General features: G+C 36.6%; 3 protein-coding genes across 3 annotated transcripts; 2 read left to right on the plus strand and 1 right to left on the minus strand.

The window, feature by feature from the left end:
* The first annotated feature begins 8,031 nt into the window (after positions 1-8,031).
* LOC145041643 (uncharacterized) lies at positions 8,032-9,543 on the plus strand. Its single transcript, XM_078989781.1, has 3 exons — positions 8,032-8,480; positions 8,934-9,082; positions 9,202-9,543. The coding sequence occupies exons 1-3, from the start codon at positions 8,304-8,306 to the stop codon at positions 9,338-9,340; spliced, it is 465 nt and encodes a 154-aa protein (XP_078845907.1). The 5' UTR covers positions 8,032-8,303; the 3' UTR covers positions 9,341-9,543.
* A 1,447-nt stretch (positions 9,544-10,990) lies between these two features.
* LOC145041645 (Pyridoxamine 5'-phosphate oxidase family protein) lies at positions 10,991-12,608 on the plus strand. The gene is made up of 8 exons (XM_078989783.1): positions 10,991-11,139; positions 11,304-11,455; positions 11,562-11,611; positions 11,685-11,742; positions 11,836-11,868; positions 11,938-12,033; positions 12,162-12,332; positions 12,417-12,608. The coding sequence occupies exons 2-8, from the start codon at positions 11,366-11,368 to the stop codon at positions 12,513-12,515; spliced, it is 597 nt and encodes a 198-aa protein (XP_078845909.1). The 5' UTR covers positions 10,991-11,139; positions 11,304-11,365; the 3' UTR covers positions 12,516-12,608.
* Positions 12,609-12,665: 57 nt separating this feature from the next.
* On the minus strand, positions 12,666-15,060 carry LAC6 (laccase 6). The gene is made up of 6 exons (XM_078989782.1): positions 14,886-15,060; positions 14,619-14,770; positions 14,275-14,519; positions 14,071-14,199; positions 13,022-13,963; positions 12,666-12,945 (listed from the first exon to the last, which is right to left on the minus strand). The coding sequence occupies exons 1-6, from the start codon at positions 15,006-15,008 to the stop codon at positions 12,815-12,817; spliced, it is 1,722 nt and encodes a 573-aa protein (XP_078845908.1). The 5' UTR covers positions 15,009-15,060; the 3' UTR covers positions 12,666-12,814.
* Positions 15,061-18,751: the final 3,691 nt, after the last annotated feature.

The following is an 18,751-nucleotide window of genomic DNA, read 5'->3' on the forward strand; positions in this document are numbered from 1 at the left end:
TCGATCTTGGAGAAGTAGTTGGCTCCTTGGAGTTGGTCGAATAAGTCATCGATTCAGGGTAGGGGGTATCGGTTCTTGATGGTAAGTTTATTGAGTTCTCGGTAGTCGATGCACATTCTAAATGATCCATCCTTCTTTTTCACGAACAACACGGGTGCTCCCCATGGCGAGAAGCTCGGCCTAATGAATCCTTTTTCAAGTAGTTCATTCAGTTGGCTGGATAGCTCTTGCATCTCTGTCGGGGCTAATCGATAGGGTGCTTTGGCTACTGGGGTAGCTCCAGGAACCAGATCGATTCTGAACTCAACTTGTCTCGCGGGAGGTATTCCCGGAAGGTCCTCGGGAAAAACGTCGGGAAAATCGCATACGTCAGGCACATTCTTGATGTCCTGGACTTCGCGTTTCACATCTACAACATGTGCCAAAAATGCGTGACACTCCTTGCGTAGGCATTTCTGAGCTTGGATACTTGAGATGATACGAAGAGTGGTACTGGGTTTGTCGCCCAAGACAATGAAAGTTTCGCCGGTTGGCAGATTAAGGCGAACGGCCTTATCGTAACATAGAATCTCCGCATGATGAGAACTCAGCCAATCCATGCCAACGATGACATCGAAACTCTTAATCGAGACTGGCATGAGGTTGATTGAAAAGGGATTATCGTTTAAAGTTAGGGTGCAGTTTAAGTATATCTCCTTAGTACCTTCGGTTTTCCCGTTGGCCATTTCTACTATGAATGGTTCACTTAATGATTGTAGTATTGATTTTAGCAGGCCTTTAAAGTCGTGACGCACAAAACTCCTTTCCGCTCCACTATCAAAAAAAATGCATGCATACGAGTTATCGAGAAGAAACGTAACCGTAACAACAGTAGGGTCCGCAATGGCTTCATCTTGTCCCATTGCGAAAACTCGGCCCCTTCCGCCGGTATTCCGGTTGTTTGCCTTTGGGCAGTCCCTGCGGTAGTGCCCCGTGTCTCCGCACTCAAAGCAGGTGCGGCTTACCCCGATATTAGCAGTGGGGACGGATGGTTGGGTTGGCTCTTTGCAATAGCGGGTTGTATGTCCCTTCTTATTACACTTGGTGCATTGAAGATCATGACAAGGACCGTGGTGGTGGAAGTTGCATCGGTTGCACTTAGGAAGTTTCCCATTATATGAGCTTGTGGGGGCAGGGTTGGCAGGTACAGTCATAGCGTGGGTCGCTATTACTTGTTGTTTCTTGGGGTTTTCCTAGAGGGTTTGTCCCTTCCTTTTGTTCCAAGGCCTACTCTGGCCCTGAGCCTCCCTAGATGGATTTGCGGTTGTTGAAATGGTACCGTGTTTTACTCTGTGGTCGATGAGTCACTGAGCTAGGCGTTTAGCGTTGTTGTAGGTAACAGGGCTGGAAGCTAGGACATGCCCTTGAATCTGGGGTGACAACCCCCAAATATACCTTTCAACCTTCTTTGATTCTGGTTTGACCATGGTAGGGCACAATGCAGCGAGGTCGTTAAACCTAGCTGTATAGGCGACTAGGTCAGACCCAGTCATTTTCAGATTCCAGAGCTCCTGCTCAAGCTTTTGCACTTCGCCCCTTGGGCAGTATTCTTCTAGTAGTAGAACCTTCAGGTCTTCCCAACTCATGGCGTTGGCGACAGTGAGCGTCACCGAATTCACATGGCTTTTCCACCAAGTGAGGGCTCGATCTATGAAAGTGCAAGCAGCGAACTTGACTTTTCTTGCTTCTAGGCATGAGCAGATCTTGAAGACCGTTTCGGTCTTCTCAAACCATTGCATTAGTGCAATGAGTCCCCCAATTCCATTAAAAGTTTTTGGCTTAGCGTTAACTCCTTATAAGTGCATTCTCTTACTTGGCCATGACCAGTGCCATTATTTGGATGATTCGTGCTACTTCCCGCCCCTCCATTTCCGTGGGAGTTTATTTGCGAGAGGGCTGCAGTTACTGCTGCTGTGATAGCAGCCTAGACCATGGTTGGATCATAAGTTGGTGGTGGAGGTGGTGGTGGTGCCGTGCCCGGCCTGGGCCTTAGCTTTGGACGAGGAGGCATCGCGCTGCCAAAAGAAAGTGAAAGATTTATAAGTTTTGGTAGTTCAGAGTTGAATGATATTGAGTTAACTTCTAATAGTTCTAAGAAATTGGGTTTGACCGACACAATGTTTTGAGCTTGAGAGTAAAGTTTGAATAGATGTACCTATGAATTGAACGAATTGCGCTTGATTAACAACAATAAAAGGGATATACCCTTATATATATATATATATATATATATATATTAACCATATAGTTGTGTTACAGCGGGGTCTAGACAAAAGTTCTTGACCTTTCTAAAGGCCTCCGATTACAGAACATTTTTAAGAAAATAATACTTTTATCCGAAGTCCTAATTTATAACAAAATTTGAGAGTCGGGAAAGTACTACTTGCGATGCGGTTTGCGTTTGGAGCTCGACTCCGTGTCGGACTGCTTCGACTCCATGAGGCGCCTATCAAACGCAGCTTGTTGTTCCCTCAATTCTGCGAAGGCTGCATTTGCTTGTGCTTGAAATGCTTCGGCGCGAATGTGGATGTCGTTCTGCAACATCTCTAGGCGGTTGATATCGACCGTGTGGATTTGTACTTCCACATTGACCTCTCGGATTCGGTTGGCTTGCACTCCGGATTGATAGCACTGGTTGGCGAGTTTGCCAACCATGACCGGAAGTGCTCGGTCGGCTGATCCCCCGCCTCTGACATCATAGAAGTCTCGGCACATGCTGTAGGGAGGGCGTAAGCTTTGTTGTTGGCTCCAATGATGGAGGTGACTTCCCCACACAGGAGTGGGTCCTTGGAAATTCCTCACGTGGATAGGAGGTTGTGGGATTGGTGGATTGATAATTTCTGGCTCCGAATCCGTGCTAGAGTCATCCGCTCCCTCCAACTCTATAGGCTCTTCGTCTTCTTCAGGATCTTCTTCGATCCATCCTCCATTATCTTGGTTGGGGTAGTAGGGGTCATTGGGGTGATGGAATCCCGCCATTTAGACTAGGGTTAAAAATTTACTATAAGCTAGAGCACATGAAACTTACCCTTAAGTTTAAGGGTTGACGGCAACACAACAACTCCCTTAGTATTATGTAATGATGTGCTTTTGGTAAGTTTTAAAATCGTTGTCCACTGCAGACACTCCTTGGCATACGTTAGTCGGCTCTTGGACAAATATAGTTGATCAGGCTATATTCTTCCCAGTTCCGATTACATGTCCCAAGGCGTACATGTACAGCACAACTTATTTTAATACTTCTAAAGTTATTTACTATGAAACTGTTATTAGTATAAAATGAGTGCATACTTACCTTAAAACTAAATAAATTTAATTTCAAAAGTATGACTTTTCTCAGAGTGTTTTTGCCCAGTTGAGTTTATAGTTGTATACCAAAAAGAAATGGTTTTGATATACTTAATTCCCTATAAACAAAACTCTGATACCAATCTGTCACACCCCCAAACCAGAACGGCGGAAACGTTCGGGGGCGGAGGACGTCATATTCAGTATCATAACAGTTCATAGAAAGGAAAGTACACACCACCATATATATTAAAGTTTCCAAGATGTTTACATAATTGTATTCATTACATGTTCAAAAGATAAATACATAAACATCATTCAAAAGAAGTAATTAACGCCAGCGTGTTAATCCCAAAAGTTGATTCCCAAACCTGCTTAGCGGTTCCCTGAGAATACAAGTTAATTCAAAGAAAAAGTGTCAACAATTAAGTTGGTGAGTTCGTAAGTAGTTTAGAAAAATTGGATGCCATTCCAAAATGGGTGTATGTTTTCCAGAAAACTCAATAATTCAAGTGTGAAGAGTTATGACTTGTTGTGTTGAAAATGAATGTATTAGATCCAGAAAATCCCATATTTTCCCTAATGGTTGAGATATGATTTGTTGTGTCTTCCAAGAAAAACCCTTATTTTCTTATAAAACTATGAAATGCATATCAATGTTCGTGTCATAAGTTGTAAATAATTGTACCAGGAAAATCCCTTATCTTCCTATTAGTTGTTTGGTTTGTATACAGGAAAAACCCTTATTTTCCTAACATGACTGGCAGTCTCTAAGACCGAAAATCGGAAGAAAACGACGTTCTTAAAAGTTGTGTCATAGTTTTATATAATAAAGCTATACGAAGATCGCATTTGTTAGATGAAGAATAGTTTTAACAGTCACTCGTTCATAAAAGCATAATACCATAATAATTGTATATCCGATGAGTTTTTATAACCATACTAAACATAATATGCCTGTAACGACGTTCTTCAGGCGTTGCAGCGTTATGACAAATGTCACCCCAAAGGACGGACTGTAGCTAACAGTCAGGGCGCGGGATCATGACTTCCCGTATAGATCTATACACATTTGACACGTTCTCAGAACGGGAGACTCTGGTTATAGACAGGACTTGCAGCATTACTTTCTAATAAAGAAAAGTAACGTTTGAAGATATACACGTCTCATGGATTCTCAACTAACCCTGTATTAAAGTGATAGTTTTTGTACGCGAAGTTTATCCTTTTTCACAATGTTTAACAAAGCATAAATCATAAGTCTTTAGAATGTATAAAACGACTTAACCATGAAAAGTACTTTGAAATCATTACTTGTATTCCCCCCTAAAAGAGTATAAAAGCATTTAAAATGTATTTAAAGTGTGTTTGAAAGGGGTATGAACTCACTTGAAAGTTTGAAGATATCAAGATGGAAAATCGGGCAGAGTTTCGTCTCGGGAAACGGATTTTCTTCGGGATTCTCGGGAGTAAAATCGACCTTCGGGACTTGCACAAAATGACCAGGGCTTCGGGGTAGTGCGAGCACGGAAAACGAGGCAAAACGCAAGAAAAGAGAGAGAGAATGAGCCATTTTTCTGGGAACCCTCGCATCCCTTTTATAAGGGGCTGGAACCGCCTCGTACGCGGGACGTACTCGTACGTCACGCGTGACCGAGTCCTCGACCGCATCGCGCTTCGGACTGGACGGGAGGGTAGGCTCGCATAGGGGCGACGTGGGCGATCCGAGGCCGTGGCCTCGAGTACGCTGGGCGTACTCGTGTACGTTGGGCTTACGCGCGTGACTCAGGCTTCGGATAATACCGAATTTTTGAATAAAAATATATATTAATTATTTATCAAACTTCAAAAATTCATATCTCCTTCATACGAACTCCGTTTTCGACGTTCTTTATATCCACGCGTAGGTGAGACTAAGATCTACAACTTTCGTTTAGATTCCGTCGGCAAATTCCGAAATTATTTTTATTATTTATTTATTAAAATGACGTGATTAAGGAATTTCCTTAAAAATTCATAACTTTTTCATACGATGTCCGATTTGAGCGTTCTTTTTATGCACGTTTGTAGTTTAACGATATCTATGACTTTCATTTAGACACCTAAGGTCAGAAAGTGTTTTATTGAAACTTTGCGTTTTTACGTAACTTCGTATTGTCGGTTTTTGTCGGAAAACTTAGAATGGTCATAACTTCTTCGTTATAACTCGGATTTTTGTGTTATTTATATGTTTGGAAACCTTAAGACGATACCTACCACATAGCGTACTCCAAATAGAGTTTTTGAATACTTCATTTTTTGATGATATTCTAATTCCTTTCTCAAAGAGGTTACATGACTCGATTTTTACTGACTTGAAATGACGAGCTGTTACATTTTAACACCTTAAAAAGGTGTTTACGGTTCATGAATGTTCATGGACCGTAACTCATGTTTACTCCCATAAAGACATGATTTTGGGGTTCTAAGTTCATGCATGCAAGTTTCTAAGTCATAAATAACCATTAGAATGGTTTTGGAGGGGTTTTGGGGCTTCAAAACCCCCTTATGGGAGTTTACGGTTGTGGGAGGTGTTCCCCAACCGTAAACACAAGTTTTGAGGTATTTGGATGATTCAACCCTGAATTTGCATGGATACAAAGTTAAACAACAAGCTAGGAAGGATTACTTACGATTTTGAAGCTTGAATGAGGTGTTTCTTGACCAAAATCCAACTTGTAGAGAGAGAGAGAGTAGAGAGAGAAAGTTTTAGGAGTGGGAAAAAGGCTCAAATGAAGGCCACTCAACCCTTATATAGGGTTTGAGTTTGCGGCCTGGTGGGGATCCACCCGATCCCGACGTTAAACGGAGTTTATGGTCATACCCGATTAAATGGTCGTAACCCGACTTAGTCGTAAACTAGAAACTTTTCAAAGGAATATCGAGGGCGTTTCACGTGTTTCTATTTCGTTTCGACACTTATTAAGTCATAATAAATGTCTCAATTTAATTTGCCTAATCCAAAATGTTAACGGAAAAATTTAATAAAAACGAGTTTTATTAACGGAAATGGGTTACAGCAACGAAATAAATTTCAGGTTGTCACATAAACTCATTCATGAAGATTACTACAATATCATTCACACACTCACTGTTTTGTTTGACATATTAAAGCGTGATAGGGTTTCTGCCAATAAAGAGGTACTGTGAATTTCTTGACTGACCTGAAAGAAGGATGATCAACCCTGAGATAGACTGAAGTCTTGACTTTTGGATAGGTTGGAGGAAACATACATGTGTCGACCTTTCTGGGGTATCCATTCTCGTGGTCTTGAGGGTAGGGGGTTTTACGGCGGGACATGCTATTTTAAAAGCTGCTACAAGCAAAGTCACCAAACATGAAAAATCAAGCATGGAAAATCAACACGTTTTCATACCATTTTTTTCTCATGCCAGATGTGGTGACGCTTCTTAATAGACTATAATGGATCATGCATAATAATGTTATATCCCCTAGATCTATGGATGTAGTCTTCAAAAGAATTGGTTTTACCATACAAAAAGACTTAACGACGCAGTTTGTTGCCCGTTTTGTCATCTCATTCATTATACAATGATAACTAAGATTTTAGTTATCGTTAATCCAATATCAATTTCAAGAAATAATTGAGCCCTACCCAATTATCATGCATGTACTCTTGGTGTAAGGGTACCCAATATGATACTTGAGTGTCCCATTCCAAGCAACAGTCTTATCGTACACCTAGCAACATAAACAACAAAAGTAACAAACTTCAAAGGATTATTCCTCATAATAATCGAGTAATGTCAGTCAAGAAAAACACCATATTCTCCATCTAAATCCACAAAAAAGAGAAACATCAAATTTTCATAATTCACAATTATGAAAAACTGAATTCTTTTCAAAAATATACCTCATTATCAGCAATAACAAAAGCTTTCGTATACCTAACAAGAAACACATACGATGTATGTACAATCAAATACCACCCTAAAAATACCAAGAATCGCTTTCACCATTCCTAAAATATGTTCCCTTGTATACGTGTTATTCGATATCACGATCACATCATTCACTTCAGGCGGCCAAATTTCTTCATACTTACAAGCAATCAACATTACACTGATGCCAACCAACTTAAGTTCTCTTCGGGGAACTGTTCGCATTGAGAGGTATCAGTCAATCATTGACCGTGAGGTAAAGATTTCGAGCATGAGTTTGAATTTTTGGTGGACATCAGTTTTCCAGTTAACTAAAATGACTCTCATTTTGGCGTTGAGAGTAAAATAGGAGTCTTATTCAGAAATAATCGAGCCCGACCTCAAGTCAACAACTTTCACCTTCCATAACGACATTTAAGGTATGTTTTTCAAGTTTTGAGTTTTATACAAATGTGGTTCGTATGTTATATGTTTTTACTCGGTTGGTATGAGGGTAACGTGACATTTTAAAATATTTAATAGTGTAATGGTCCAAGGGAACAATGGTGATATCAAATAGTGAAATAAGGTCGAATGGTGTTACTTTCCCCCAGAAAATAGAACCAAAAATATTATTTTGTGTAAACCACATAGACCAAGACTATAACTTATTCAACATTTTAAATAGACCTTCAACTACCGTCATTTTAATAACTCTAATTTTAATAAATAGCTCCTTGTAGACATTTTAAATATTAATTGCTATTAGATGCATTTTGACTTTTCATAGGCTAGTTTAGGTGTTAGCTTTGTCCTTGTTAATCGATCTCCACATTTTGCAAAAATATCACGATCAGGATCAGCCCTCATCAGCCCCTGTTCCGTCACGAGAGAGAGAGAGAGTTTTTGGTTCGTAACGTCTCTTGGTGTTTTTCGAGGCACATCTTCCGTGGGATTTTTGATTTTAATCATTCATTTGATTTGGGAATAACTGCTTCTCATCCTCTCCATTTCATCAAGGAAATCTTGGTGAAGTTGATAAGGAATCACAGAAGATGTACGTGAAGGCGACACCGACGACGGATCTGAACAGAAACACCGACTGGTTCACGTACCCAGGAGTATGGACAACCTACATCTTCATCTTGTTCTTTTCATGGCTTCTCATTCTCTCCGTTTCTGGTTGCACCCCTGGCATGGCTTGGACCATTGTTAATCTCTCCCACTTCCTCGTAATTATACCTCTCTCTATCTTAATCTCAAAATTTAAATACTATTCCATCTCATTGAAAGACAGATGATTTGTCTTCTTTCTGCATCTCAATTCGATTTGGTTTTGAGGGTTACTGTTAGGTGTTCGATCTAAAATTTATTATAGAAAATTGAATTCAATCTTGTTAGTAAATCAATGACATCCAATACAATTATGGTACAATTTGGAAAAATTACTGAAATATGATGTGTTCGATTTCGTTTTTGGCATATGTAAGCCAATGAGATCGTGAAGCCCTACCGGTGTTGAATTTTCTCTATTTCGTATTTAGGGTTTTCTAATCATCAATTAAGATCGAGGGATAGCTGAAAGATGAGATCTTTCAGTTTCTTATGGCTTTCTATTATATTGATCCGATTAGTTTTCAGTGTTTTGTATCTATGATGAATGTCTAAGTCCTGTTTCTTATTAGGTCACTTATCACTTTTTCCATTGGATGAAAGGGACTCCATTTGCAGAAGACCAAGGGATTTACAACAGGCTGACATGGTGGGAACAGATCGACAATGGAAAACAGCTCACTAGAAACAGAAAGTTTTTAACAGTCGTTCCTGTTGTTCTGTAAGTAAACATTATTTAAGCTACAATGGTGATTTCTGATTTCTGATTAAGTAAACTGTAAACATTTACCTTTTACATATTGAAATATGTGATGGGTGTTGTTTTTGTTTGAGTTGCAGGTATTTGATAGCTTCACACACAACAGATTACCAACACCCAATGCTGTTTTTAAACACAGTTGCTGTGATTGTGCTTGTTGTTGCCAAGTTCCCTAATATGCATAAAGTCAGAATCTTTGGGATTAATGGAGATATGTGAGTGGTATTAATAGGTTGTTGTTCAATGTTCATCATGTTTGGAAGTTGTTCACTCTCCTTTGTACTGAAACGGGTAATATAAAGTCAAGATTGGAAAGGTTATCATTTTTGTTTATGCTGCTGCATTCCTCTTCTACAAATGCACTGATTGATATTGAAAATAAAAATGAAAGATTCACCTCTGTATAGTGGAACTTTATTGTATCTTGGAGATTCATGTCTGTGTTTTCTTCATCTTCAAAAAGTTGACTTTTTATAATTATGTTTGGCTTTTTTTTTGTTTTTTTTACAACGATCATTCAGAGTCAGAGGCACCATTGCAAGAGGCTATTCTCCTTGATCCCTTGTGTTTGTTATGTTCGGGATCAATTCAATCTTATACAAACACTAAACCTTAAACCCTAATAAAGATAAAAGAAGCTATTATTGGAAAAAGACAAAAACTACAATTTCCAAGGATGAAATCTAGTTAAATTTCGGGTTTGAAATCTGGATCTTGCCAAAACCCACCTTATTCTAAGTTAAACTATAAAGAACAACACATCTATTTAGTAATAAACTATAAACCATAAAAACATGCATTTTACATCATCTGATTTAGGGCTGTAAACGAACCAAACGAACACGAACAAGGTCTTGTTCATGTTCGTTCGTTTAAGTTAGCCGAACAACAAACGAACACGAACGGATAAACGAACGAGATTTTCTTGTTCATGTTCGTTCGTTTAACAAATTACTTTGTTCATGTTCGTTCATTTATGTTCGTGAACATGCTAAACGAACATAAACGAACAAACATAAACGAACAAGGATAAAAAAAACACAATTGAACATATATGAACATACACGAACATATAATATAACAATATAATAAAAAATAATTGAATATAGATGAATATAAATAAACTTAAACAAACAAACATAAATGAACGTAAATGAACATCATAAACGAACGTTCACGAACATAAATGAACGAACGAGACCATTGTTCATGTTCGTTCATTTAACTAAACGAACGATAATTTTTGTTCATGTTCGTTCATCTATTAAATAAACGAACATAAACGAACTTCCCGCTGAACAGTTCACGAACGGTTCGCCGAACGTTCAGTTCGTTTACAGCCCTAATATGATTTATTCCCTTACTAACAAAGAGTTCAATTAAATTTGGGTTAGTCACTTGGTTTGCCATGATAACCTTTTTCAAAACTTAGATTATGCTTTGCAATGTTTAAGTGGCTATAGACATTAGAATATCGTGGTAAAGTTTGGCCACACAAATATGGTCCAAAATTGACTAAAAAACTTCCATGTGCCAAATTGCTTATTTATTGTTGTGTGGCATTTTTGATAAAATTGAAATCCACCTCACAAAGAAGAGGTGGGTTTTGCTAAATTGGGAAGAAGATAAGGAAAAAAATTAACGGAAAGACTTTCTTTTCTATAAGGCTTTACCAAGTTGAACTATCTAACAACATCATTTGTCGAGCTGATTCAACCAATATTAAGTTTAAAAATAGTTTGCTGAGCTGACTCAGCCAATACGGAAGTGTACCGAGCGGATCCCACAGCCTAACAAGAGAATCCCAAACTTCAATTTGAAAATGATGATAAAGAAATACTTTCTCCTTTATAAGGCTTTACCGAGTTGGACTGTCTAGCAATGATGTTTGTCGAGCTAACTCCATAATACCAAGCTCATAAAAAGTTTGCTGAGTTGACTCAACCAACAAGGAAGACTACCGAGTGGATCACATAACAAGATAATCTCAAACTTCAATTTACTCGTGACAGCAACCGGTAATTATACTAAACTCCTAACTAATTGTACTAGACTTGAAGTACTTGTACTCCAAAACCAGGTTAGTTGATTAAAAACACCATATAGATTTGGTTTGGTTAGGGTTCTTAATTGTTATTAGGAAGCTTTTTAGACCCTTCAATTATTTAAAAATGTCATTTAGGAACCGAGACTCCGAGAGTCGATGTAGTAAAACCAGACGCTTCGGAGGAGCACTGATTAGATATGGGCACAGTAACAGCGCCATGGAAACAGCTTCTTCTCAACGCACTGCAGTCCAATTCCCACCTCCGCCACTCTTCCTATCTTCAACTAGTACGTACATATATGATATATCCATAAGGCATCGTCTTTCTTTCTTTCTTTTTTATCCAAACACCTTCTATCGGAATAACCTTGCTCTCAATTTCGGGGTTTACAGGCAACAATAGGATCCAATGGAAGACCTGCTAATCGCACCGTTGTTTTCAGGTATTACACACAGAGACACACACGATTTTTGGTGTTAATGTGTTACGAAATTTGGGCGTTTGCTGTTATGTAGGGGATTTGCAGATACTAGCAATAAAATTCAAATCAACACGGACTGCAGAAGTCACAAGGTTGATTGTTTCAGCTTAGAAATATTAATCAGAGGTGAATTCAGTATATATATAAAAAACTAGGGTATTGATTTGTGAAAAATTTAACTGCAGATTGAAGATCTTAAACAATGCCCATTTGCTGAAGTATGTACACTTTGATTCCCTAAGTCTCCCTTTATTTCTCATATTCTAAATGGATTCGTTATGATTTAGATTTGTTGGTATTTTACCGATTCGTGGGAACAATTCCGGATCAATGGTAAAGTCGATGTCATTGATGGATCAAACCCTGACCCCATGAAACTTCAGGTAGCTCTGTTTTATGATTTCCTTGTCTCAAATTGACAAATTGTGTTAGTATTTGAAACAATTGAAACAATTGAAACAATCGCTACAAATGTACGTGTTCTTGATCATCTTTGGAATCTATGATACAGCAAAGAGAGACAGCTTGGTTTGCTAGTTCACCAAAATCGAGGCTCCAATATCTGGGTCCAACTCCAGGGCTTCCATCTTTAGGTGATCAATCAACCGAGGTGCCAACTTCATTGGACCCTTCAGCTGGACCCGTTTCAGCTTATTGCTTGCTCCTTCTTGACCCTGATCAGGTCCAAATTATTTTCTGCTCATATATTTATTTGTATGTTATTTATTCTACTCATTATAATTGTAAGAATTTGTTTTGTACTCAGGTTGATTATGTGAATTTGAAGAGTAACGAGAGGATAGCATTCTCTAGGAAGAACATCAATGAAGAGAGCTGTTGGAGTTCAGACAGAGTCAACCCATGATCTTTATCAACTGTCACTATGATGTATAAGTTATAAGTTATAACACGTTCATCTTCATGATCTGAATAAAATAAAAAAGGTTTGATTTCTTTAGCTTTTATACATAATACTATTATATAGTTTAGGCACACTAACTCTCCCCAACTACACTTGGTTGAAATTTTCAATTTTATTCACTGAAACATGAGCTTTTTTACACGATATATTCTTAAAAATTGAAAATCACACTTAAGTACTTAATTCACACTTGTTTTGTAAAATCTTTTACTTGATTTAAAGATGACAACCTAATTATTTAACTAACAACGAGGCATATCTGCTGGAGGATGAGGAAGCGTCTCCATTGGTCCTACACCATTCTTCACCACCAACGCAACCGCTAATCCCCAAGTCATATGTATCTCCAAGTGACAATGCATAAACCAAACCCCTAACAACATTAAAAAACATAAACCTCAAAAATAATTTATATGTTTTAATTTTTTTTAATAAAGTTTGTGTTTTACCTGGATTATCAGCAACAAATCTGATCGCAGCCCATCCACCAACAGGCACCCCAATCGTGTTCATGTAAGGTGGGTCCATTAAATTAAAATTAGCAGTTTGCGGGTTATAATTCCCACTACCATATCCAATCACATAAAAACTATACCCATGAAGATGAATCGGGTGATTTTCAGTAGTAACTGTACCCGTATCCTGTAAAATAATTTGGACCCGACTTCCATATTCGATAACCTTTGTTCTCGTCCCATTAACGGATCCCGTGTCATTAGGAGCCGAATTAGGCGCTCCATTAACAAAATCATAAAATTTCAAAGGCGACCCAGGAAAATCCTCAGTAAACCCACCATTGACATGCTCATAATAAGCTCCAAGAATCGAAAAATTCGGCTTAATGAAACTATTATTGTTCATGGAAGCTCCCATGACACCACCATTCAAACCCTGGCAATTCTTCTTCGGTGTTTTTGATCCACATTTGTTGACGTTAAGCCCGATTGTGAAAAAAAGATTCGTGTCTATCTCTTTAGGGACATTGGAAACTTCTAGACTTTTTAACCCGTCCATAACCGTTTTAACAGCTAAATTATCATTAAATCTAGGTAAAGGAGCGGGTAATGTGACGCTATTTGGTGTGGCGCCTATGTATTGGAAGTATGCGATTGATGTTATGTTTTGAAATGCGACATTTTGGGCTGACATGTAGGGGCCCATTGCCATGGAATATCTTCCTATTTTCTGATTGGCTGTGACTAGGACATTTAGGGTGTGACCTGGCCCTAACATGACTCGATCTGTGGTGAATGGTTTTGTGTATTCTCCATCTGCTTCAACTATGGTTAACTTATGGTTAGCAATCGTGAAGAAGCTTTCCATGTTTAGAAGAGCACCGATTATTCTTAACATGTAGGTTTTCCCGGGTACTACATCAATCTTGAACACATCTGTTTTTGAAAAAAAAAAAAAAACAACAATAATTCAACGTGTTTCTATGGGGAAAATGTAAGATATTTTGAAATTTGATGAATTGAACCCATATATGGACAATTACCATTTGTTGAGCAGTTGTAGTTGGGGCCCGGGTGACCATTGATGGTGTACGCATCCGCCACCGGAGCACCACCGCCGCTAGCTGTCACATTATTCTCAAGTTGCACAAGATCCCAATTCCAATACTCCCCTTAATAAGTAAAAATGATACTTGTAAAAATTTGATTTTGATTAATATTGTGTATATAAATTAAAAATCACTGACCTAAGATAATGGTGTGCTCTTCGTAAGGAGATTTAAAAGGGTAAGGGACTCCTTTTTTAGGGTAGATGATGATTGCACCATAAACAGTTGCTCTAAGCCATGAAAAATGAGCATGCCAGAAAAGGGTACCTTTTTGTTTGACCAAAGTAAACTCATACGTAAAAGTTTGACCAGATTGAACAGGACATTGAGTGATATAAGAAGGTCCATCTGACCAACAAGTTAGAATCTGTCTCACACCATGCCTGATGTAAATATTTCAATCATTAACGTAAATTAGATTTTTTCTATGTGTATATAAAAAAAAAAGATAATCAGATTTAATAAATAAAAAAATAGTATACCAGTGAATTGTGGTATTGTATGGTGTCTCATTTGTGAGTTTTACGATAATTCTGTCATCTTCTTGGGCGTACACAACTGGTCCAGGGTACATCTGGTTGATGGTTACTATCTCTCTCGTTTGACAAAGTTTGTTGACTTTTAACATTTGTACCTAATAAACATAATTTTTAATTATCAAAATCAGTTAAATTGAAAAAAAAAAAAAACAGAAAAGAGAATCATAAAGAAAAATAGAAATTGAAATAGGAATAGAAAGAGAGAGAGACCTTGAAGTCGTAGTATCTTGTTGATCCACCTTTAGGCCATTGGGACATGACATGAAGCATGTTATGAGCAAAAATACAAAGGAATAGTAAGCTTATTAGGCCATGCTTTGAAGAATTGGCCATTTTTGCTTACACTTTGAGAGAAGAATGTGTAAAGAAGAAGTGAGAAAATGATAGAAGGGAGGGGGGCTTTTTAATGCTTCAACAAAGGTTCTTTTTATTTTTTATTTTTATTTTTATGGAAAATATTTTTTATATTTTTTAGTAAAAGTTGGAAGACGAAGAAGAAGAAGAAGAAGAAAAGGATTTATGAAGGTGTATTATGTTTGTCAGCTTTCATGATTCACTTTACTTTTGGATTTCTAATAATAAGTTGTTGGGAGATGTTTTCTCTTCAACTCTTACTTCACTCACACCTGCTTCAAATATACTATATCACAATTTTGGTCACTTAGTATAGTTGATTTTTTCAAATTTTGATCCCAAATAGTTTTTTTCTTGCAATTTTCATGCTTTTGAGATTTTTGTAATCGTTTTTGGTTCCTTTCCCAAGTAAAATGATTACATTTTGGTACCAAATTTGTAAAATCAGTTACTCATGCAACAAAAATGGTCATTTTAATTCTATATTCTAGACCAAAACTCTAATTTACTCTAAAGTTAATTAGATAGAGGGAGAGAATCTATCAAGACTGACCAAAGGAAGAAGTTCTTTTCTTTTTTTTCGTAGACTTTTATTATAATTTTTTTTTTTATCTTTTACTTTGCAGTGATGGTTAAAAGTTGAATTTGTTTGTCTTTAGTTGGACATTCTACTTCTAGAAATGATGATAAGCCATTGGTGCATGCTAATGTAGGGACTCTTACAATAATTTGGTTTTGTTGCTCTCCAAACAATATTTAGATTTTGACTACAAACTTAGGGTTTTTTAATGGAACTTATTGTTACCAATTCCCTAACCGAATCTAGTTCGACATAAATAACAGTTATCTAATTATATGGAAACTATAGTAGCTTTTTTAGTTGTTATGATTGAAAATAAAGCATGTTTCGACTTTGAGTTATGAAAAATGACATTTTCCCTTCACGAGGGTTGACTTGACTCGTGAAACTCGTTTAAGTTTATATTAATATAAACCACTTCATTTATTTAAGTATCTCGTAACCTGAAACACATTTTTTTTCTTATAATGAAATAAAAGGAAAGAAAAGTATCGAAGTTAATCTTAATTTTTTTTTACCGTACTAACGAAAGGGAAGAAATTAGTTTATCTTGTTTAAATATGAATAAAAATGAAGTTGAGAGCTATGGCCATGCATGCGTACACGATGATGATTGTGTCAATGTGTTTTTAATAGTTTTTGAATGTCAAAGAAAGCAGTTGAAGCCAATGTCTCTAAAAACAAACCCTATTTCTTATTAGATTTTTTTTTCTTCATAAGTTACAAGTGAAATTTGTGTAAAAAATGCATGATATTAAATCAGATTTGGTGAACAAATATAAAGAAAATCAGTTTGCTGCCCTCATCCATCATGTCTTTGACATATTTAAATTGATTTGGTATTTTGTTTTAAACAAAAAAACAACCCCCTTAAATTTGTCGGATATTTATTTATTTATTTATTTATTTGTGCTTCTTTTCTTCTCTTATACTCTAACTATTTACTTTGTAAATTCTCGTGTCTTATATTTAATCTTTCGAATTTAATTGGGTTATTTATCGGTTACTATCTTTTGGCAGGTCAAAGAGCATATGATGTCTGTTACTTTTTTTTTCATCAATTTAATAACCGTTTATATGGTGCGAAAAGATATAAATATGCATGTTACAAGAACTAAAAGTGTGACCATAACATGTAAGAGAAAATAAAAAGAACGAAAAAAGCCAATGAAATGTGAAAAATGTGAAAAAAGCCAATGAGCAAATGGTATCCAATGGTTGAAGCTTCATAAATAGCTTAAAAAGTGTTTAAAAAGGTAAACAAGAGCCGATCTTTAACATCCTAAGATTTTAGTGTTTCCCATCGGTAAATATTACAAGCAAAAAAGTTCTCCTTTGGTCAAAGGTTTAGCTAATCACAAAAAAAAAAAAAAGAAAAAAAAAAAAGAAAGGAGAAACTGAAACTATCATTTAATGACCTTCTATTGAAGGCCATAATTAGGAAGTGTTGTGGGCTGATCCGCGGTATCTGGCTTGCGTTGGCCATAGGCTGTCCACCGGTAATGGAAAAACGAAGGCATCAATTTAGCCCTATATATATATATATATATATATATATATATATATATATATATATATATATATGAACAACAGCTCTAAATATAAGTGTCACTAGTAAAAAAAAAACATGACATGGTAAAACTAATACTAGCCCAAAACAATAAAAAAAAATTAGCTAAAAAAACATTAGCCCACAAAGCTGGAAATAAAACATTAGCCCACTTAAATCAAATATTCCAATACCCAATTCCCTAGTTATGGACTTATGGCTTGTCTATGGTCTGCTAATGCTGAAGCACAAAGCTGTAAAGAAAAGAAAGGGAACTCCTTAGAGAGAAGCTACGATGCAAACGGGGAAAAAATCCGATTTTTAACCCCAAGCTGCCAGACATTTCGATTTTGCTCCAACTCTCCGAGCTATTTTGATTTTGCTCTCTTCAAACCTACAATGAAACAAGTATTTATATTCTTAGGTTTATTAAATTATTCAAATTAGTTGTTTTTTTGTTTAAATTTCTTATCGTTTAGATGAAGTTAATAGTTGTTTACCTTGAAATTAGTTGTTGAATTATTGTTACTTGTTAGATACTTAGATTGTTACATAAATTGATTGCTTACTTGTTTGATATTGAATTGTTATGATAAAATTGAGTTATTTTTGGAAGAACAAGCATCAATAAATCAAGTGTTGGAGAATCCTTCAAAATATGGATGTAAGTGGGTTCAAACCCGACCCGGTTGGACCCGGAAACGGAAAACTCGAAAACCGGAATTGACGGATTATAAGACCCGAGAACCGGACCGGTATATGGGAACTGGTTCTGGGTATCAGGCAGGGTAAAGTGGGTATGGAACCGGTTGGAACCGAAAATTACTAACTGGAACCGGTTTTGTGTATTAGACCCGGATGGACCCCGAAACCCAAAAATACAAATGCAAAAAATTACATATTAGCTTCTCATATAAAATGGAAAAATAACATGTTATGAAAAGAAAAAAAAAAAAATAGTTTTGTTTTTTTGGCAACAAGCTACTGATTTATAATATTTTTTGGGGGCTTGGAGTTTATACGTAATGCAATTTATATATATTTTTTCTTTACTACAAAGTGCAAACGGTAGAAAAAAAAAATGACAAGTTTTTTTTGGCAGCTTTCGTAATATAACATGTTTTTTTTTGGATGAGTCAACCACATAGAATTGGATCGCACCTAAAGTGTTAACTATCATCATAATAAGCATTACTAAAAAGCTTTATACTAAGTAAATAATCAGCATCATGACATAATTGGATTTCATATATGTTATAATAATAAAAACAAACGAGATTCACAATAAATGCAAGTCACAAGCATATGGCAGTGTATTGATATTGAATTCAAACTTGAAAGGGGTGAGTCAATTTTCTTGAATTGAGAAGAAATGGAAATCTTGGGTTTTATTCTATAAATTTTGGTTTAATACGTACTTTCAATGGAAAATAAGTTCCACAATAAACGCGTTTCCTATACCGGTTCCACATTAAACCTGGTTCTGGTTTTTTAAACAAAATCGGTTCAAAAACTCAGATTAACCAGACCCGTTGGACCCATACTCGAAAAAAATAGGATTTTTTTTATTTTCTTTAATTTTTTTTATTTTTT

This window comes from Lactuca saligna, chromosome 4, assembly GCF_052625555.1.
Source record: "Lactuca saligna cultivar CGN05327 chromosome 4, ASM5262555v1, whole genome shotgun sequence".
Classification (NCBI taxonomy): domain Eukaryota; kingdom Viridiplantae; phylum Streptophyta; class Magnoliopsida; order Asterales; family Asteraceae; genus Lactuca; species Lactuca saligna.